Here is a 23,355-nt window from a genome sequence, read left to right as displayed (position 1 = left end):
CAATAATAATAAGGGAAATAACAAGGGGAGAGAATATAAAACTAAAAGAGGAAACAGAAAAGAAAACAATAAACACAAGTGATGCCCCATACAATTGCTCATCACCTGCCAATTGATATCCAGCCTGACCCTAGCAGTGATGTGGGCCCCCCAGGTAACTCCCCCAGTTTATATAGCGGGCATGATGTGCTGTGGTATGGAATACCCCTTTGGCTAGTTTGGGTCAGATGTCCTGTCTCTGCTTCCTCTCAGCTTCTTGTGCCCCTCCTCACTGGCCAAGCATGAGACTGAAAATTCCTTGATCAGGATAAACATTACTTAGCAACAACTCAAAACATCAGTGTGTTATCGCACTTTTCTCAGACTGAAGTCAAAACCACAGCACTGCACGAGCTACTAAGGAGAAAAGTAACTGTTACAGCTAAACCCAGGACATTATCTAAAGAAAAAACATTAATGAAAATGTATATTTCAGAAAATATAATGCAAATACACTACTACTGGAAAAATATCAGTTTTAAAATATGTTAGTACTTTAAGTGCATTTAAGCTTTTTAAGGCAATACAGCAGTGATGACTAAACAGACCAGAGTAAACTCAAACAACTTCAGATTAAGAAAACAGTGGGGAGAGAGGAAGAGGGGAAGTGGCAGCAGAAGCAGAAGAGGAAGTGGAAGGGGAAGGGAAAAGGACAACAAAAATCCTGTACTTTCTGTTCCTGCCTCAAAGCAAAACCTCATTTTAGAGCAGGACAGCAGACTTTCCTGACATGACTAGTCCTTGAGCCAAGGCCATGGTAGCTATTATCATTTTATTTAGAGGACAATTAACAATCTTACAAACATCTCTTACCACAATATAAAACTGTATTATTTTCAATTACAAGAAAACTTCTTAACACACCCATAGGTTCATATGTATTTGAAGAAAGTGCTTCAGCTCTCCAGAAAATTAATCCTATTATTTATTATATTGAAATTCCACTGGACAGAATGCACTGACTGACAGGCTGAAATAAGAAGAAACATGAAAAAAACAACTAGAAGTTAACCATCCTAATAGATCTTTTAAATCTTCACCCTGTACCTTGCAGAAATAGCAGGGAACTATGAAAGTTTTCAATGTCATTTTATATTCACTCTTTCCATATCTAACACTTCATTAGCTATTAATTTATTTCACTATCCATTGGCTCCTTTCATCTGCTCTGACTTCCATTAAAAAGGGGAGAGTATCTGCAGTGTATGTCCAAAACAATTATTTTACAGTTAAAATCAAGAAAAAAAAAACCCAAACAACTTAATAGAGCACGTGTTTTAGCATCAGAAATCTATTCATACCTCATCTGTGTTGTAGATGACCTGTAGCCCTGAAGAGATCATCTCAACCAAATAGAGGAGAAACAATGACACAGCATTTATCTGAAGTAATTAAAGACAGAAAACAAACTATAATTAACTTTACGTTTATTGGAGTCACATAAGCAAGGTAAATGTGGTACAACTTAGGAACAGAAATGGTCCCACTATAACACAGTTTTGATTCTTCAAAAATATTATCCCAGTCTATCAGTATCATAGACATAATGATGTGGAAACAATTGACAAGAAGAAATCCCACAAACAGGCACTATCTTATAAAACTGCTGCTGCAGTATAATTTTTTAAATTATTTGAAACTATGATATTGAAATGTTTGCGCTTAGGCTCTGACCCACATGCAATCACTTCAGTCACAAGCTGTTTTCACAATTTATTAGCAAGCAGAGCAACAAGAAGGCAAGTAGCATATTGAATGGTACACAGCATATTTGGTTCAACCCTAACAATTCTATGATTCTGTGATACCTAAAAAGCAAGTAACTTTATCCATAACTGGAATTTTAGCATTATCAATTGACAGAAGTATAATTACAACATTCAAATACGGTTATATTTGTGAAAACTGTTTTCTTTTGTAGCTGTATACAGCATTTATTATTAACAGTAATCACCTTTAGCAGCTGTACAGATGAGCACCATAATATCTATTTATTCATCAAAGAAAACTGCTTTCATCACACAGAATTCTAGTATAATTGAGAATTTGTCCAATAGGAAAAGTATGTTTATAACAACAAGTTGCATCAATGAGCTATAAAACCACAATCTCAGCATATGAAATCCAGAGAAAATATCTAGAACAGAAAATTGGATTCTCACAGATTAAGAACAAAATCCCAATTCTAAAAATTCCAAAAGATTTAAAGACCACTGACTCCAATTTCTTCATACAATTTGAAAAGCACCAAGTACAGCAATAACAGCAGGCCAACTGGACTTCATTCTTCCCAACTGAACCACCTCAGTTACTCTGTTTGCTGTTGTCTCCACCAAGCTGAAATGGCTCTATTTTTTGAGATTTGCTGATGACAGAAGAGAATGTGCATTCACGTTTATGGGAAGGGTTGGGCTGCCACAAAACACATGAGACTTCGAACTATCACTCAGTGCTCCCCAGGTCCCAAAATTATTGTCTCCTCCTTCAGACAGAAAACATGTATTTTCAGGAAGCTTCACATAAAAGTTCAAAATGCTAACTTAGGATAACCCCACAATTTTTTTTTCTCAGTACATTTACTGTGCAAACTATTTAAGTGATGTCACTATAAAATTAAATAATTATCAACCTACTGTCACTTCTGAATAATTTCACTAGCAATTTCTGAACTAAAAGGAGTATGCAGAATTATGGAATGCAAAATAACAAGGTCATGAATGCAAAAAAGGGTCTGAAGGTACCCTTCTGAAGGAGAAAAAAAGAGCAAACCAACGCTTTGGAAATTGAAAGCCAGTAAGACAATCAATTATACAATGAATCTGATCAGGAACCACTACACAAAATAGTGAACAACAACTTGTAACCAGACAAAGCTGTTAACCGTATATTAAATCTTTACTATGAATGAAAATTACTCAGACTTATGGAAAATAAAGCCGTAAATGTTAATAAAAAATGTAATATTCAATGGAAGATTACACTACATCTTTTGCTTTACTTTTTCAACATTTTTGTGCCAGGATTCTTTATTGACAGTCATCTGCTGCTCTCAAAAATAGCAACTTCATAACCAACCATCTACCTCCACAAATCCCGCAGCTATTTCAGTACCTTCTGACCAAAACATACCACCGAGTTGTATTTTAAAGTCTTTTTCACCAAAAGGTGCAGAAGGATTTTCAGTTTTATCAAGTACAAGACATTTAACACAAATCTAAACAGAGACAGCTGCATTGTGAAAGAATGGAGTCAATAGTAACATTACTTAAAATCATCCAAACTTTCACTTACATGCGCATGCATATTTTACCTGAAGGTGGCCGTACTCCTCATGGGAGAAGACCTCGTCTCCAGTGTGTGCACTGAAAACAGAATGAAGACATCCAGATGGTTTGGGGTCTTGCTTAAATTGCTGAACCTAAAGGTGAATTTAAAGGCAAAACATAAATCAGTCTCAATAATTTCAGTACACAAATTCACTATGTAACTAAGTTATCTCAAAATCCATTGCTATGACCACTATACAGAATTCATAAAAAACAGTTACGGAAACTTACCAGAATATATACTTAAAGTATACATAAAGTATATAAATATTCAACGCATCTATCTGATCTGTAATAGATAGACAAAAAAACTATATATCTATAGTCACTTTCTTCTTCTGGACAAACACCACCTCATTTTGCTGGTGCTGAAATCTCGGTAGAAAACATATCATTCCTACTTTAAATTCACAGGTCTGAAATATACATACAGAATTCTGACCCATGAGCTCTCAGCTGCCTCACCATCTTTCCCTAGCAGAGGACCATGAATTCCAACTATTTTCTCACATATGGGGCAACTCCCCCCCTCACTTTCCTGCCTTGTACTTATCCATCCAGAGTGTTCCAGTCACCTGAGCTATCCTATCACACAGCTGTGATCCCATGACAGCCCTGGAGCTGCACATAGTTCTAATTCCTCCTTTTAATTCCCCATGCTGCATGCATTAATGCAGGGCATTGCTGAGAGGCACCCAAATATGCTGATTTCCCAGAAAGGGTAGAAGAGCTTTCTATTCTATAATGCTGTCCCATAGGTCCCTCCTTATTTTCACACCTACTCCTGGGACAATTCCACTTGAGTTAATGTTGTGTGCCTTCTGTTCACATCACCTCAAACTCTTTGCTTGCCTACCCCATCACCACTTGAATGTTGAGCAGTCTCTCCTCCCCTCACCATTCCTAGTTTAAAGCTCTTACCAGAGTGCAAAAATTATGTTAGCAACAAGAATTTTAGTAATTTTTGTTAATCACAATCCATAAAATCTAATAATTATTGTTGCACAACTTGACAATGTGACAAAGGTTTTAAAACAAAAAAATACTATTGTTATTAGTACTAATAATTTTAAGCCTTCTGGGTTATAGATGTACAAAGTGTTCAGAAATCACCACAGGCAGATCACGTAACAAATGAAAAGCTGTAAGAACCAAGAATCTGGTATAAAAGAGAACATGGCAAAATACTGGAAAACATGGGAGCACAGTTTGTGACATTCAGATATTCATTGAAATGTTTACAGATACTAGATGGCAAAGCTGATAGCTTAAAAAGAAAACAAAAATATTATAGATGGGAAGAATAGTAACCCAGATTAAAATTACCTTTTATTCATGGACACTATCACTGGACCTCAGAACGAGCCTCTATGATACAGAATTTCTTACAATAGAGATGGAATGCAGTAAGCCAAGTATTAATACAAGAAGGTAACAATAATGGAGTGAAACAAGAACTACAGTGGTTTTAAAGCAGTTTTGATTCCTTTTTCTTGTCACGAAATACAAGGTCTGTGACGTCAGGAAACCATTTGAGTAAACAATCTGCACTCTCAGAGAGCTGCCGTAGGGTACAGAAAGGAAATCAAATTCACAAAAAAAAAAAAAAAAAAAAAAAAAAAGAATGAACAAAAGAAGATCCTTCACCGTATTTCCTCAACTCATGCTATGCTTTCCAATAAACAGTTACTTAATTTTCTAACCATCATTGCAAGTACTTGGTCCACATTTGACAAAATTTTCAACACTGATCATTATCTTCACGACATGTTCTTCTCTACCAACAAATCATACATGGCATGTAAGTACATGCCCCAGAAGCAAGCAAGTGAATAACGTTTTGTGGAGTTCTCACGTCCAGTCCACGAACACATTTGACATATTTTAGGTCATAACTCATTTACTTGTTAGCAATACAATATAACATCTGCAATTCTTGTCACAAACAGCATCATCTATTCAAGTAATGCTTTGGACATATATAATAAATAATATTAGAAAATATCTTCCTTCTACATGAGGCCAGCACATAGAGTCTCGTAGAATAAAGTCATGTTTGACTTAGGTCTGTTAGGTACTAGAGACTGATTATTACTACACTGTAGGAAGACCTCATAAGCTCAAAGAATACTGGGAAGTGGCTGCCAAAGTAACCAAGCAATATAATCAAAATCATCACGTAGGTAAGGATAACAACTGCAACTACAATAACCAAGTAAACAGTATCCTGCCTTAGCCAGAAGAAATTCTACATCTTTCCATTTAAGCATGAAAATGACATTAAACCCCCCCAATTACTTTATGTTTAAACAGGATAGATAACTGCAAAAGGAACCCAAAGAAGTTTCAAATATACCCTGCAGTTTACTTTGCAAAATGCTTCTCTCTTCTCTATCCTGCAACCTGACAATAACGAAGCAGCTGTTCTTAGCAGGGCAACACTGCATTGCCCTTTTGAAGTTTATCTATATACAAAAATCAGTTTTCTCAGTTCAATTAATTCCTTAGAATTAAGTAAGAGCTTGTGTCCACACTATAGTGTTTTACCTTATCAGCCTGACGCATGTAGCAGTAAAGAATTCCTCTCATACACTTAATAGCAGAATGCTCCAGTTCATGAGTCCTTCCCTTGTCATCATCAATACGCCTGGGTAAGAGAGATAACTTGTAAAACAAATTGGAAATGTGTTGAAGGTGAGAAGACACATTAGTGCTTTGGAATATTAAGTATATAGCTAACACTGTTCTACAGTGGTGCCCATACTCATATCTATATATTTACAGCCCTACCCATCCTTCCTTAATAAAATTAAAAATTATTTTATGTCGCAACTTACACAAACATTCACATTTCAGAATTTAAAAAAAAAACAAAACAGGCCTGATATTTTAACATTGCAAGACACTATTATGTGTTCCTTGAGAGATCAAAAACACCAAGTCAAACTCTCTTTAACTCTACAAAATACCTGCCATTCATAATCAAGCAGTTACTTTCCTGATGATGCTGATAAACTATAGCTGTACATATAAGAGTCTCAAAAGTTCAATACTCTGAATGTCCAGAAATGTTTCAAGATGCCTTAACATTTTTATACCATAAATCAAACACTCACTACGTTAGTAAACATGTATTAAAAAAAATGCCAAATCCGAATTTTTCCAACTGTGTTGTGTGTATTGTAACCTTCACCATTGCATTCATGTGTTCTGTCTTTCCAAGTTCTCAATTTTTATTGAGCCTTTCAGGGGAAACACATCTGTTAAGTTACAACAACATGTCTCTGATACAAATATGCAAACCAGCATAATATGCACTCTGCTACTTCTCAGTCCACTTTATAGCTGCACTAATTTGATGACAGGTAAGTGGACGATAACTATACTGCAAGCAAAGCATATCCTTTTTGACTACACTTAACACTTTAGTAGTTTATGCTGTGGTTCTAGTATCTATACTGAAAATAAGGAAGGCAGTGGTAACTTCAAAAACATATACATCCAGAAATCATGCTATTTAAATAATAACCTTAAATTCAAGAAATGTACTTGCTTACTGTTTGAAACAAGGAGTGAAAAAACAGCCCCATAAGTAATAAAACCAGAAAATGCAAAATTAATAGGTTAAGATTTTTTTTTAAGCAGGAGGATTTATTCTCACTTTTATCAGACCAATGAAGCACATATGAAAGCTCATGGTACAATATTTTTCCTCTACTCACAACAGCAGCACTGGCATGAATCAAGCACAGTAATCTGCATGTAGTAGATAATGCAGCCTTCCACATGAGTCTTCTACCTTTGCTCGTTTAGCCATTCACTTAATTTCAACCATCAACCTTTGCCAAAGTTCACTGCACAGCATCTGAAGTTCAGGGCCCTGTTCTGAGCATAACTGGGAGTAACAAACTATTTGCCTTGCTACTTTGTCCACCCTTCAACCTGCAACAAATTTCATGTATCATCTTTTATGACAGTACACAACAGAAACGATAGACAGAATAACTTGGGTAACATCATACCATGCTCCCTTCTATGAGTTGCTGGAAATTCAAAACTATCACCCCTGTCTCTTTTATTTTTCCTTCTATTTTTCTATCTGTTTTGTTTTCAAACACTTTTATTTCAACAACAATAAAGAGGTATTACAAGAAAGATGCAAAAATTTCAATAAAACAAAATAAAGCCACGATTACACATTCTGACTATAAATTTCCTTTTATTTTTTGCTAGTTTATCAAAACTTTGAAACCTATTAGATTTCAGGCACAGCATCTCCAGAAGTAAACACAGAACTCTGCATCTTCTATTTCAAAATGCGTAATTTTGTCACATTTCCTAGAAGAGAACTTTAATAACTTTCTTCAGAGTGGTGCCAGATACACAACCTAAAGCAATAAATGAAGACAAAAAAGAAACTCATAACTTTTTATGTGCTAAGCAGATTATCTTTATTTCAACAGTAGCTCCTCATATTGTTTCTGGCCCTACTTCTGTAAAACACGCTAGAATTTTGTTCAAAAATATGATCACTACCTCAGTACAAGAAGCTGATTGCTAAAAAGAGGAAAATATCCATAATCTGCACACCATCATCTTTTCTCAAAACTGCATTTGAGTTATCACCTCTATGTTTTCCTGGGTGGCTGGAGTGCCAAGGTTGGAAACAAGGAATACTAAACCTCAGAAAGCAATTTCCATAGTTATTTGACCTAAAGGAGAGGGCATTATGAATAAATAATCTCCCATAGCTCTTAAAGCCATACTACACCACACAAATTACTAACCTACTTCTCTAAGGAGTCAACAGTGGAAACGGAAGAAACAGAAAATAAGAGGAGCTAACAACTGAGACTGCCCACCCTTTGTACCTGGAGAGGAAGACAACCACTATTATTTCTCAAATACACTTTTCTCAGCAATCAAGGATTCAGTCTGCTACAAGTACCCAGATTGTTACTACCTGGGACAAACCTGCTTCTGCTTCATACTGTTCTACTACATTTAAAATAAGCAGTAATCCTTGAGTACAGTTTGCCTCAATAACCTTTATTTTTAATAGCATGCATTAATTCCTCTGTTTCAGAATACTGGTACCAATTAAATTACATGAAAACATGTTTAGTTACCAAAAGCAGAGTGGCATTTTTTAACTAGTAGCTACATAAATATTTTTATTGAGATTTGGAAACATTTACTCCATGAGTTTACAAAACTTTCTTGTTGAAGCTTCACCTTCAAAAACACTCCTGGGGAACTGCGTAACAGAAAGAATGTGAGAGATGCGAGTTTAGAAGTTATTCACCTGTAAGCAAGGGCTAATGCCCAGGCACATGCAGCACAGTAAAGACTGTCGTGTACTTTTGCCTTTTGGTTATCCCCGTGCGTCTTTGTAGGAAACAGACCTGTGGTTGGGCTTTGATGAAGCAGCAATGTTGACTTAACTGGAAAAGGGGAAAAAAAACCAAACCAAAAACAGTATCAGCACCACTTATATTTCTTTCAGTTTCTACATAGAGATTTTCAGGAATAAATCAAGATGTAAACAACCTGTTAGAGCATGCACAACATAAAACAGACAACAGAGAAAGGTAAAGAGAGAGACATATAAAAATTAGACCTTTTTATAAAAACAAACACCCAAAGCCCCCCAGTATTCAAAACTATTTATACACCTCTGTTCTCATACAACTCACTCCATACAGAATCTCTACAATGCAATCCAGTAATATCCCTTTCATGAAAAATAATAAATAAATAAAATTTTAACAGTTAAACTCTGAAGAATCCTACATTTATAAAAAGTAAATTTTTTTTTACTGAGGCCAGATGATTGCATCATTTTTTTTAAAAACGAAAGAAATAAATAAGAATGGCTGACTACAATTATTTAATTAAGTACCTTTAAAATAAAAATGCAACACAACCCCCAACCCCCCCAGTCAAAATATACCATCACTTCCTTAACATGTTACGTTTTTGGCTTAAAATGATCTCATAATGAAAACCACTTAAACAGGCTTAAAATAAGTTGGCCAACAAATAAAACTTCGGCACTGAAATTAATAACAGAAATTAACTTCTCCCAAATCACCTGTCCAACTGTTAAAAGTACTACAAGAAAGCTTTCTTCCATTTAAAGTTTCCTCAGCTGTAGCTGGCTAATGCCACAATACTAAGTTACAACTTTATCCAAAATAATTCTAAATTCTGTCTTACACCTGGACTGGATTTCCAAGTAAACATTTTCATTTTCAACAAGTGTAATTCAACCCTCCAGTTTTTCCGTCTTCCAAATTCACAGCAGAAATCTAGGAAACTATCCTCAAGTAGGAATAATGATACCTAACATGTAAATATCAATTCTAATTCATAATTGGATTAGTTCAAGCATCAGAAACTGTCATCAGATTACCTTTAAGTCTCCCCATCCAAGATTATGTCGCTCTGTTGGAGCGACAGTACGGCCCAGCACAAGCAATCCAGGAGGTTCCTCGATTGTATGGAGGACAACTTCCTTCTGCAAGTAATAGATGAGCTGACAAGAAGAGGTGCCATGCTTGACCTCATGCTCACCAACAGGGAAGGGCTGGTTGTAAATGTGACGACACTCCAGGGCAGCCTGGGTTGCAGCAATCATGAGATGATAGAATTCGAGATCCTCAGGACAGTGAGAAGAGCATGCAGCAAGCTCACTGCCCTGGACTTCAAGAGAGCAGACTTTGGACTATTCGGGAACCTGCTTAGTAAGGTTCCATGGGATATAGCCCTAGAGGGCACGATGGCCCAAACCTGTTGGTTGATATTCAAGGATCAACTACCGCAAGCTCAGGAGTGTTGCATCCCAACTAGAAGGAAGGGCAGCAGGAGGGCCAGGAGACCTCCTTGGATGGATAAGGAGCTGCTGAACAAACTTCGAAGGAAAAAAGAGGCTTATAAAAGGTGGAAGCAAGGACAGGCAGGCTGGGAAGAATACAGGGATGTTGTCCGGGAAGCTTAGAATTAGAATTCTAACCAGGTTAGAATTAAACTTGGCTAGGGATGTTAAAGATAACAGGAAAGGATTCTATATGTATGTAGCGAATAAAAGACAGACTAAGGCCCCCTCAGGAAGCTATCGGGAGAACTGGCTACCCTGGATTTGGAGAAGGCTGAGGTTCTTAATGACTTCTTTGCCTCAGTCTTCACTGGCAAACGCTCTGACTGCACCACCCAACTCTTGGAAGGCAGACACAGGGATGAAAAAATGAACATGAGCCAGCAGTGTGCACTCGCAGCCCAGAAAGCCAACCGTATCCTGGGCTGCATCAAGAGGAGAGTGACCAGCACGTCGAAGGAGGTAATCCTGCCCCTCTACTCTGCTCTTGTGAGACCTCACTTGGAGTATTGTGTGCAGTTCTGGTGTCCTCAACATAGGAAGGACATGGAACTGTTGGAACAAGTCCAGAAGAGCGCCACGAGGATGATCACAGGACTGGAGCACCTCCTGGATGAAGACAGGCTTGAGAAAGTTGGGACTGTTCAGCCTGGAGAAGAGAAGGCTGCCTGGAGACCTCATAGCAGCCTTCCAGTACCTGAAGGGGGCCTACAAGGATGCTGGGGATGGACTATCCATCAGGGACTGTAGTGACAGGACAAGGGGTAACGGGTTAAAACTTAAATAGAGGAAGTTTAGACTGGATATAAGGAAGAAGTTCTTTACTGTAAGGGTGCTGAGGTGCTGGAATGGGTTGCCCAGGGAGGTTGTGAATGCTCCATCCCTGGCGGTGTTCAAGGCCAGGTTGGACAAAGCCTTGGGTGGCATGTTTTAGTGTGAGGTGTCTCTGCCCATGGCAGGGGGGTTGGAACTAGATGATCTTAAGGTCCTTTCCAACCCTAACTATTCTATGATTGTATGATTCTATGATTAGCAGGTGCAATAGAAGTTATTCTACTACTCAACAAATGCAGATGATAATTTTGAACACAGTTGTCATGGGGAGAACTGAAAGAATGTAAATCCCATGGGTTGAGATAAGAACAGTCCACTAACTAAGGTACCATACAAAACCACTACTATTACCACCATAATATAAGCGATAAGGGAAATAATAGGGAGAAAATCCAAAACTAAAAAGGAGAGGAAAGAAAAGAAACCCAAAACAACAAACACAAGTTATGCACAACACAATTCCTCAGCACCTGCCGACTGATATCCAGCCCAACCAAAGCAGCAATGTGGGCCTTCTCCATGACTCCCCGCACTTTATATAGCGGGCATGATGTGCTGTGGTATGGAATACCCCTTTGGCTACTATGGGGCAGGTGTCCTGTCTCTGCATTATCAGCACTGTTCTCAGAGTAAAGCTGAAAACACAGCACTGCAGCAGCTATGAAGGATAAAAATAACTGTTACAGCTGAACCCAGGACAACAGGTCATGATTTTTCAAGCTGTGTACAAAATACCCAAATACATGCATTATATTATCACAGGAATGTTATGAGAAATTATAAATGACAGAATGCTTTACCTCTCAGAAAATAAAAATCCTTATTAAATGCTGCAGATACTATTTTAAGAGAAAGCTAATTACTGTCATAACCATAACTGTAAATATTGTAGTCAGTTACACTAGAAATCTTTCATGGTAGGAATAATTGCTAACTTACCAATTCTATAATAATGATCCAATTTATCCCACAAACTTCCCCCCTCTGGTTTTGGAAGGTTAATACTTTTAAGTGGCTCATAAATTGAACCTAAAAAAAAGAAAAAATCAAGACCAGAATTAGTTTAATAATTGTACTATTGCTAACAATTACTGCAATATGATTTTTTGATGTTTGTTATATAAAAGCACAACTCATCAAATTCCAATTCAAACAAAAGTAGTTGCAATATTTCTAATCTCAGAGAATAATTTTTATACACATTTATTCTATAGGACCTGTCCACACAAACAAGACCTCCATCTGGATCTCTAATGCCTTGTAGATATTCAGCTACATAAATGTAATAGTTTAATTAGCACATGCTACATAAATGTAATAGTTTAATTATTTAAGACAGACTATTAAATATTAAGGATTTTCTAGGAATATTTTCTTACAAGTATGCTACATACAGCATTCCTAAGGATTTGTAGAAGAACAGAAGGAAGAGGGCCAAAAGTAGCCCAAATTTAACTATTACTTCCCCACCTGCCTTCTAAAATTGACTCATACTAACCTTATTTTTACCTACCCCAGCAATAAGCTTAGCTAATTTCGTTACCTGAATCAAAAAAGGGGTTAGCTTTTTCTCATGTACTACCAAAGCTTAAATAACCTATTCAACACATAAAGCTCTCAAATTATCTATATTCCAGAGAAATACAATGCTATCAAATCTACATATTTCCTCCTAAATATCCCATAAATTGACTGCTTTCCTATTTGCCCCTGAAAAACCTGTTTTCCTGACAGCTGAAATGAGCTATCCATTCAGTTTCTTAAAAATTACTGGGGTAAAGCAATTCCAACTTCTAATTTAAGAGTAGCATATTGCTCTGCTTCCATAAATCACTTCAGCTTCATTTGGTTTTGCGAATGGCCATCTGGTAACAGGAAGAATGAGAATTTCCCTTTTCCAGACTGCATGATGCCCTTCTGACAAGCTCAGAAATCAACTGCTAGGGAAGCCCAACCAATCAAGCAGTCTGGCAGGATGCAGCACAACAGCATGCTGCTATTCAAGCTGCCTCTTTCCCACTCACAGTACGTGTCCAAGCATTAGACAGGAGATTGCCCATACACAAGGTTTCATCTGAATGAACTGAAAGCATGTGGAGTGGTGACAGAAACTTTATTAATCAAGTCCTGTGGTGGGGAGACTGGAAAATGCTCTTTGCCTCTCAAGAACTCAAACCTCACCCTCCAAAAGAGTATCACACTTGCCTTGCAATCATAGCAGTTTTAAAAAAAAAAAAAACAACAAATCACCTAAAAAAAGAAAACAAAAAAAAAACCCACAAAAAAATCCACCCTTCCTTGAGCAGACTCCTGTGGATCTGTTGTGCCTGCATTCTCCGGTGACATTTACCAACACATCTGAGCTTACCCGCAGCTTCTCTTTTCCTCACTGGGAGAGGTTAAGTTACAAATAACATGCACATAGGGAAAGGGCCAGAGAAGGAAGCATAGAGAGCCCAATTTATTTGAGTTTTCTATAGAAACAAAGCTAAAAGAAATGAAGTTGTTCTGTAGTGGAAAAGAAAAACAGTATGTCACAGCTTTTGTATCTTTTCTTTAAAAATCAACAGAATGAAGAGCATGAGAATGCCAAAGCACCATGTACAAATTATATTCTTTTAGACGCTTGAAGCTTTACTAGCAGAAATAAATTAAAACAGCCAGAGTAGACTGTTATTGAAACAAAAAGGTGAAAAGAATTCAAGAAAACTGACCCCCCAAAAAAATTTGATGCCTTGATAGTATCTGTTACATTACTCCTACTACAGATAGGACAACTTGGTTAAAGGAACATTCAAAGTCAAAAGGTTCCACATACTCTCCATTAATTCCTCATCAGCATTCTATATAGTTTATGTTCCGCTTTGGTGCCTAGAACACTCTGCTGGAAAAATTCTGGGTAAATTATATTTCATTGTATTATAATTTAATATATTATATATATATTTTAAGTTGTTCCTTCCGTGTGCTCTTGTAGTGAGACCATAACTCAGTGGAAGCTATTTTTAGGATAGCTAAAAAAAGACCATCTGTGCTCTTTTCCAACATCTATTTAAAAGCTCATTTAAACAAGATAAAAACCTGCCACAGAAAGCTATTTTCAATTAGATAGTTAAAATAGGTTTTCAAACTGGGGAGAAAAAAAAAAAAAAGACAGCAGCAAGACTGCAACACTTAAACATGAAAGAATGAAATATGCAAATAGTACCCTCGAGTTCTCAGTTTGTACCTGAAAAGCATTCTTGAGAAACAGAACTAGGATATCAATTTCAAATACTATTTTTCATAAATATCTGACTTCATTGTAACCATACAGTGAGAATTTTATTGTAGATAAATAAGTAGATATGCTAGGAAGCAATATAAAAAATATTTTGTTGATTTATTATTTTTTCAGCTATTTACCAATGTAACAACCCTACACAAAATTTAAATAGGGTGCACGGTCCTTCCACAAAGAATGAAGTATGCTCATTACTTCCCTACAGAAGTGTACTCCTCCAAGTCTGCAAATAAAAAAATAAATAAATAAATAAATAAAAAACCAGCCAATCAAAAAAAAGAAAAAATCACTAAGAAAACACACAGATAGGAAATCAAAAGTGTTGCTTCTTGCATTAATATATTTAATGTCTTATATGAGAACACTCAAAATTTTTACCACAAGTACAATTAAATCCCTGATTGTCTCCAAATACTGCACTGACTAAATACACTCTACCTAGTATAGTGGGAAGTTCTCTTGAGGAAAGCTATTAGCAGTGTAAATACTTATGCATATACAACCTCTGGAGCTGAGAATATTATGTTACTTTGATGTCACAGTACTTTCCCCATTCACTTTTATTGCTGTTACACTTGAGAGTAGCATAACTGCTCTTCAGAGAAGAGCTATGAACTGCCTAGATGTTTAGATTTAAAAGCTACGGCAAACATTTTGAAATGCTTCTCCCATATTCATATATATGGAAGCTTTGAATACCCACACATTCTTCAAGATGGCATCAACTGCAGATATTAAAAACATGTATCAGGATGGAGTACTGGGCCTAGTCTATAGATAAGATTTGCGTACTTCAACGATTGATTATTCAAATTTTTCAAAGCACAGAATTTATAAAAAAATACCAAACAAACACACACCTCCCTGAATTTTGCTTACAAACAAATGGAAACAACATGACAAGAATTTTATTTCCAGAACGAAAATTATTACTTGCATAATTAAATCAGCACAGACCCTCAAAAACCCAAACAAAAAACAAACAAACAAAAAAAGAGCCAACTACCAGATTTCTAGATTTTGTAAGAATAAAAACTGACCATAGCCCTTTAATCTGACACTAGCTCTGGATGCAAGCCAACAGAGAAGACATGAACAAGTTCTGGACTTTAGATCACAATTAATTTCATTACCCAGGAAGTCATTGGGACTAAAGAGGATTTTATTTCTTCATACAGCAAAGTTTAAGAAATGATATCACATGAAAAAATCAAATCTTATCAACATCACATTTCCTTTCCCTCTAGACTTCTCCTCAATCTCTCCTGAGCTCAGACTTAATACAGTACTGGAGAGATACAATACAATTTATTCTATTAGTTTTCTGCCATGAAACACCTCTGCTTTTAAGTCCAAACCCATGAGCAAGGTGATATCAGAAAATAACTGTCAGAAGCATTTCCACTAGAAGAAAATCCACTTCTCACATATGTAAATATGTGAACTTTGAGTCCATGAACTGAATGTGCACTAACTGTGCTGTTGCTGATGGGGATTTTTGATCACTACATAGAGGAGAAAACTATGATCTCACAGCTGACTCTGCTTTGAGCAAGAGCCTGGAGTAGATCACTTCCAAACTGAACTGTTCTACAATTCAGTGAAAACATGGCAAAGAAACTCTGGGAGAGGGGCAGAGGGAGGAAGAAAAAGGTATTAAGGTATTCCTCTATCTGAATAAACAGTAGGAGTAAACACAAGGTACAAAGTATACCTAGGTTGAGTGATAGTAAAAACACCGGTAAAATTAGTAAAACCTTGTAACAGTTTCATTTAAATAGTTTTAAAGTACAAAAGTTTTCAACTATCACTTATCAAGAAAAATTATGTGTTAGACTGTGTATACAATTCAATTAGACTTTCATGAAAAAAGAAAAATATGTACCAATTTATTTTGTCCTTTCTCTACTAATCATATGAAGTGATTTCTCTCTACAGTACATTACACTTAACAGAAATTACTGATTTCAGGATTTACCATCACTAACAACTCACCGAAGTTACTGAACACCAGATATAAAACACTGTCATGTCAGTGCACAGAAGCTTCTCATAATCAAAATACACCAAAATGCTAAAGTCTGTCAAGCAAGGCCTGTAAATGCTACAAGCAAGACAGGAAACCATACAGGATATTCAAGGCAGTCACTGCCACACCTGAGAACTCAAAACAATAGCTCTTTAAACTACTAAAAATGATAATTTTGCATAATAAACATCAAGCACCAATAAAATAATTAGGAAAGAGTAATTTTTTTTTTATTACAGTGTCAGTACTTCACATGTCCTTTACCACTAAGAGAGGCAAAACAGAAATGCCACAGGCAGGGCAGGGTTGCTGAAGTGACTCAGTTCTAGCAAGAGACAGCTGAAATCCCCTTACCTGGCTACTCTCACTAGCACCTGTATTGCTCCTGTGTTTCAACACAGACTAAACAAGAGTCCTACATCATTTTCCGCAGATCAGCCAGTATCACATGTGGATGCATTTGTTCCAGTCAAATTTTTTTCAATATATATTGAGCTAAATCAGTAACAGCCTTAACAACTTCATATATTCTAGCTTGTGCAGTACTTAAACAGCAGCTGCACCAGGAAGCTTTATTTTGCTTCCACCTGGTTTCCAGAAATCAAGCTTTGGAATAGCGTCTGACTTATTGGAGATTTTACTTCTTTCCACCAAACCAGTCACATAGGGGGGTTTTAGGAGTTAATTCTAAACACCATTCTTGGTGCATCTTTCAAATGACAATCTTCTTAAAAACAGAAACTTCAGATCAGAAACTGTTCCACTGAGACACTTACAAGAACAAAAACCACAAACAAAATGAGATCTGAGCAGTAGATTTCAAACCTCAGTAGATTCCAGTTTTCAGAAATTTCCACTGAAAGAGCTCAAATTTTTAGGTTCTACTTGTACAGCTCTAAAAACTGCCAGCACAAAACACTGCATGAAACACAAAACACAATTATTTTTTGCTGAGTTAAAAAGCCACAAACAAAACCAAAACACACAACTGCACACTTACCAGATTTTGAAAAAGCATGCGCAGAGAAGGTTCTGTCATCATCCAAATTGGCCATTTCAAATTGGTGCAGCTAATCACAAACGTCTCAGGCTAAGCTACAGTGATTTTCAAAAGTGTTTAGTACATGTTAAAGGCAACCAGCATTAAATTAAGTCAAAGCAATGTTAGTGGAGTTACTAATACGACAGAGTGAAAACAAAAGGGGTAGGAAAGTTCCATTACATTTTACATTTCTCTCTCTCTACCCTAAAAATTTGTTTTATTTTGCTTTTACTTCCATAAAACTCTACCAGACTAAAACGACAAAGTCTGTCTGCACAAAGTCCATTTTATGGACATGAAACAGTAGCTTTGTTATTCAACACAAAATTAGCACTGATGTCAAAGGGTGCTGAGTAAAATCTATTTGATATATTTCAAGATAAAAATACTGATTTAACTAGTGCATAGAAAAGTGTTACGTAACAGTAAAGAGAGAGCTGAAATTCTGCTTATATTTAGTGCTGCTTTTATCTGCTTCTAACAGTTAATTATCACAGCAGCAACAAATGAAACAGTATTTATTGCTCGAGGAAGGGGGGAAAACACCATTCTCAATTAAATTTGGTTTTACTGGCAAAAATGCAATACATAAACATGAAGATATGGATTACCTCCTACAGGATAGAGTCTTAAAAGATACTTTGCTGTCAACTACAAAACATGAACACATGCATTTCATGCACGTGTGTCTATATTCCATGTTTACTATATCTTACCCCAAGCATCATACTAAAATAACCAAACCAAACAAAACAGTTCTGCTTGTAAACTGTGATTCTGGAACACAGACCCCAGCCAATTCAAAACATTACAGTCGAGTTCCAGTCACCTTCAATGACTGTACCAATCATGTCACTTTCTGATAGTATCAGAAAGTATAAAAGCTCTGAAGTTAAACCAATTTTAGCATACTTGCGAAGATGCAGGAGTAAATTTAAGAACCAAGAACATGATTTGCATTTTTAGACAAGAATGTTACTTGGAAGATTATGCATAAAAATCGATTTTAAAATCAAGTCTTTTATCAGAAAAGTATTTCAACTAAAACAATCTTTATTTCCTGATTAAAAAAACCTCTTAAGTTCCTATGTAAGTGACAAAAATCTCTACAAACAGGAAAAGAAGAAAGTGAACTCCAATAACAACCTGTCATTTTTATAGGATACCCTTTCATACTCATTTAACAAAAAAGTAGAAAACTCAAGCACTTAAAATCATCCAAATGCCTTCTGCAGTCAGAGGGCTTGAATTTGAATACGTTGGCATGGTGCCCTGTGCCTCAGGGTTCAACAACACGGATGTTCCAGACTTTATTTTGTGGGCTACATTTGTAAATCAATTTTCAGATAACAATACCATGCAATCATAACTGGCCACAAAGCAACAACTCATTTACTGGATAGACTTAATCACAGTATTTTGCAAATTCATACTACACAGAAGTAGAATCTTCAAAGCCATATGAATTAAACCAGTCTTCAATCAATCAATTCTCTTTATGAGTGCCCTCAGAAAGCCCCAGGTTTTCTTCAGTCTGATCAGTCACTACCACAATAGAACTAACTGCAAATAAGGCAATAGCGATTGAGTTTTACAAGCATATAGTAAACACCACAGAAATAGTTTGGAAAACTGCTTCCATTAGAGTATTAACAATAAAAGCCCTACTAAGGCTGTGTTTAATTAAAGAAAAAATAAAAAATATAAAGGGGTTTTTTTTTGAACTTTGGAAATTCAAGCCAACTCAATAAACATCATCCTGTCATTTAGACCAGAATGTAGCTGCCGCGCAGTCCAAAGTTCAGAACAGGAAATTCCCATGTTAAAAATAACTGCCTTTACCCAATGGAAACCTAGCACTTCGGCGTACGTGACTGCAATTTTAAAATACTTCACCTGTTCGGCAACCTTATAAACAACTGCAAAACGGCTATGAGAGCTAGCCACCGGTACAGCGCCCTGCGAGCCACATGTACCCCGCCGCCGCGCGAGGCCCGACCACCCTTCGGGTATGGCGGCGGGAAGCCCGGTCGCCTTGAGCATCCGCCCTGGGGGGATGGCGGCGCCGGGAAAACCCCGCGAGAACGCCCCCGCCCCGCGCCAGGCACGACAGCCACAAGGACGACGTAGGCCAAAGCCTCCTGGGGCGCGAGGAACTGCGGTGGAGCTGGGGAGAAGAGGGAACCCGGCGCCCCTCACAAGCAAGCAAAGAGATCAGACCTGAACGTTTAGAGCGAGCGCGCAGCTCCAGCATCTTCCAGCTCACGTCAGCCATATGGGCCGCCGCTGGGGCCGTCGCCGCCATGTCGGTAAGGACCCTACACTCCTGCCACTGAGCTCTCGTCGGGACGGCGGCTCACGCACACAGCGACTAACCAGCCCCGCAGCGGTCTCCCCCCTCCCACTGGCGGCAGCCGTAAAGAAACCAGAGCCGGCAGTTACGCTATTGTCGCAAAGCCATCGGGTCGGTCCCGGAAGTGAGCCGCTGTTGTGTCGGGCACGCCCCCGTGTTGCCGTAAGTGAGGCGGGAGGGTGTGGGGCGTTGGGCCGTGGTGCAGCAGGATGAGGGTCGGCTGCTGCTTTGTTCTGGGCCTAGCTCTGCTTCTGGCCCTGGCAGGACCCGGCGAGACTCTGCAGAACGTCACTGCCCAGCTCTTCGGGCCGGAGGCCTACGGGACCCTGGCGGCATTCGGCGACTTTAACTCAGACAAGCAGACGGACCTGTTTGTGCTGCGAGGCGGTGAGTGGGGCGGGAGGGGGGCAGACGGCGTTACCGGCGTCGGTCTGGAGAAGAATGGGTGCGTGGGGAGTCTCCGGTTGCTTATTTGACAGATGCGTTCTTGGTGGACATGGAAAGACTTTACCGGCCGGAGCTGTCGCGTGAGGAGCGGGGTTCGGAGACCCTGACGGAACCTTTCCCGCGGAAGTGACACTCGGTTCCGTGAATCTCCGGCTGCTGTTGCTGTTCTCGCCTTGTAGTGCAGCACGTGTTCAGTGCTTGGTCTGTTGGCATTGTGGCTGAGGGCAAGTGTTGCGAACCAAGACTAAAACTGACATTTGATTTACGTATGAGATTTCCCATATGGAAAAAGATGTTTTCGGTTTGTACTCAAATACGGTTTCATGTAAAGGAAGAAATATTTTTCTTTAAGTTGAATTTATGGTAATGAAATAATCTGAAGACGTTATCATACAGAGCTGAATGGCCACAAATTAGTTTTTTGTCTCGTGCTTTAACAATATTTGGGGAAAAAGATCTACATTTCACAGTTGTGAAGAGGATAAATTGCATGTTATCCTACCTTGAGCATTGTGTTAAAGTGGAAGGCTAGATAAATTTGTTCTACACAGCTGTTGTCTGCCAGGAATTTCTGTTAAAGTTTCAGATACAACTTCAAATCAGAGCTTCTTATCAGTTATCATGTGTAAGTGTTATCCCACTTATTAGCGGTGTTATTTGCGAATGCTAACTTTGGATTATTTTACTATCTTGAAGTTACACATTAAGGTAAGAGATTTATTCTCAAATTGACCTTTCTGTATTCCTTCAATCTCAGAAATGGGTCTTGAAGTAGGTTTAGTAAAGCATGGGTGAATTTCTCATCTAGTTGAGGTGTTTAAATTCATGACTCCTTGAAAATGCTGCTGTGCAAAAACACAGCAAAAGAATAGATTTAAAATGAATGTCAGTGATAAGAGATTTAATTTAAATTTTCTTATCTTTCAGAAGAATACATATAGAAATGTGGTTAAGAGTTTTAGAAATGAAGCTCATGGTTTCATCTTTGCTTCTGCACACCAGCATAACCTACTTGATAACGTTATTCTTCATCATTTAAGTCTTTTCAAAAAGTAGCTTGAAGAACTTACAGAATACCTTTTAAACAAAATGTAACAGGAAATTCTAAATAGTAGAATTCTAAGTAGTAGTATAAATGGTAGCCAACTTTTTTAGTAGTGCTGAAGAAGTGAGTGTTGGAAATAATGCTAGACCTTGTGTAGCAGTGGGCTGGTAAAGAAGCCCAGTCCTAATAATCCTGACCCTTAATAAGGAAGTAGGGGTGATGGTTTGGGCCTTTTGCTGCATTTATGTTACTGTTCTGATCTTGAATTACTTTGGTTGAATGAGAGTAATGTTCCATATGCTCAGATAGGTGAAAGAAAAATCAGTTTGTACCCACAGTTTTGTAGGAGAGGGTGAACTAGTTGAATATAAGACATAATCTGGATCCAGAAGTATCTTATTGGAAGAGCAATTCGAACTTATCATTGGGCCCTGGGTTTAGTCAATTTTTAAAACTAAAAGTATGAGGAAAAAATGGTACTGTACATACACTTTCCTGTTTTGTAGGTCTATGTACAAAATGGGGATAAGTGGAGAAACTCATGCTGTTTTCTTGTTCAACTTACCACCTTCTAGTTGTGTTTGATGCCTCTTCCAATAGTACAGGGAAGATTGTTCCCTTATTCAGCTTCTGCATTTCACTGCGGAATTTTAAAAACCTTTATGGTATCCTCAGATGTTCAGACTTAATCTATGTTATTGTTGTTTGTATGGAAACTGATCCCTTTATTCACACCCTCATATGTACTTTTTTCCTTTCTTCTGTGTTCTTTTCAAGATGAGAGGGCAAGAAATACAAACAGCATCTAGGTTGTGTGCACTGTGGATTGATGTAGTGGCATAGTAATTTTGTTTTCTGTTCATCTAATAATTTCCCCTGGTCAGTTTGTTTTGACTGCTGATGAGTGCTGAGCTGACATTTTCATAAATCTGTTTCTAGTGACCATAAAAATCTCATTTTGGAGTGGTATAATTGACCTGGAACCTGGTATGTGTAAAAACACATTTGCTGCTTTATCATCATCATTACCACACAGATGACACAAAGGCAGGTGAAAGTCTATAGTGTGGAACTGGAATTACAAGTTTTAGCAACCAACCCATGGCTTTGTTATCAAAAGCTTAACCAGCAGCAGGCTTCCTCATGTTGCTTTGTGCCAACTTTTTCAATCATCTATGAATGTGTAGTGCAACCCAGGTTTTATTAGCTTGCCAGATGGGACTGCAGTAGTTGCCCCAAACCATTTTGAAAGGGTTTGTTTTCATTTACTCATTTGTTGGCATATTCTCCTTGGCAAATATGTTTATGGCAGTTATCCTTTTTTTTTTTTTTTTTTTTTTTGTTATAGCCAGGAAGCTTGTATTCAATGCTCTTACATTAGGGTAGCTCAAGTTCAGAGTGTAGAATTATTTTTGATTAGGTAACCTAGTTTGTGCAGTGTGGGGTGCTACAGTTGAGTTCCTTGGAAATGCAGAAAACAAATGCAGTAAAGGATGAGTAAAAAAAAAAAAGGTGGGTTTTTGGTTTTGGGGTTTTGTTTTTCTCTAGCTATGAATTACTGTTTTACTTACAGAAGTAAGTGCAGATGTATTGTGATTTACTGACTGAAAATAATTTCATTGTTCAAATTCTTTTTTTCTTTCCTGAAATACAATTATTTGTACAGCATAAAAGATGGGCTGTTATTTAGATCTTCCTGAAATTATTAAATGATAGTGGCTTATAGTGATAGGACAAGGGGTAATGGGTTAAAAAACTTAAAAAGGGGAAGTTTGGAAATTGGATATAAGGAAGAAGTTCTTTACTGTAAGGGTGGTGAGGCACTGGAGTGGGTTGCCCAGGGAAGTTGTGAATGCTCCATCCCTGGCAGTGTTCAAGGCCAGGTTGGTCAGAGCCTTGAGTGGCATGGTTTAGTGTGGGGTGTCCCTGCCCATGGCAGGGAGGTTGGAACTAGATGATCTTAAGGTCCTTTCCAACCCTAACTATTCTATGATTCTGTCTTTGCCTCGAGTTGAGGAAATGCTGCAGAAAACTGGGTTACTTCTGTGCGTTTCACTTAAACTGCTTTTGTCAGCTGAGT

The 23,355-nt window shown here is 37.7% G+C and overlaps 2 protein-coding genes across 4 annotated transcripts in view; one reads left to right on the top strand and one right to left on the bottom strand.

The window, feature by feature from the left end:
- The window catches only part of PHKB (phosphorylase kinase regulatory subunit beta), a 102,403-nt gene extending 82,576 nt beyond the window's left edge, over positions 1 to 19,827 (bottom strand). For both annotated transcript variants that reach the window (XM_080638824.1, XM_080638823.1), the window contains exons 1-6: positions 19,651 to 19,827; positions 12,016 to 12,105; positions 8,671 to 8,809; positions 5,913 to 6,012; positions 3,350 to 3,457; positions 1,341 to 1,421 (exon numbers count right to left, since the gene is read on the bottom strand). In XM_080638824.1, coding sequence (XP_080494950.1) covers positions 1,341 to 1,421; positions 3,350 to 3,457; positions 5,913 to 6,012; positions 8,671 to 8,809; positions 12,016 to 12,105; positions 19,651 to 19,735 — 603 coding nt within the window. In that variant the 5' untranslated portion in view covers positions 19,736 to 19,827. The remainder of the gene's footprint in view (positions 1 to 1,340; positions 1,422 to 3,349; positions 3,458 to 5,912; positions 6,013 to 8,670; positions 8,810 to 12,015; positions 12,106 to 19,650) is intronic.
- A 146-nt stretch (positions 19,828 to 19,973) lies between these two features.
- The window catches only part of ITFG1 (integrin alpha FG-GAP repeat containing 1), an 88,644-nt gene continuing 85,262 nt past the window's right edge, over positions 19,974 to 23,355 (top strand). For both annotated transcript variants that reach the window (XM_080637084.1, XM_080637085.1), the window contains exon 1: positions 19,974 to 20,170. In XM_080637084.1, the coding sequence (XP_080493210.1) occupies positions 19,993 to 20,170 (178 nt within the window). In that variant the 5' untranslated portion in view covers positions 19,974 to 19,992. The remainder of the gene's footprint in view (positions 20,171 to 23,355) is intronic.

This window comes from Psittacula echo (assembly GCF_963264785.1).
Source record: "Psittacula echo genome assembly, chromosome: Z".
Classification (NCBI taxonomy): domain Eukaryota; kingdom Metazoa; phylum Chordata; class Aves; order Psittaciformes; family Psittacidae; genus Psittacula; species Psittacula echo.
Note: the sequence above shows the minus strand (reverse complement) of the source record. Positions and strands in the feature narration are given on the sequence as shown.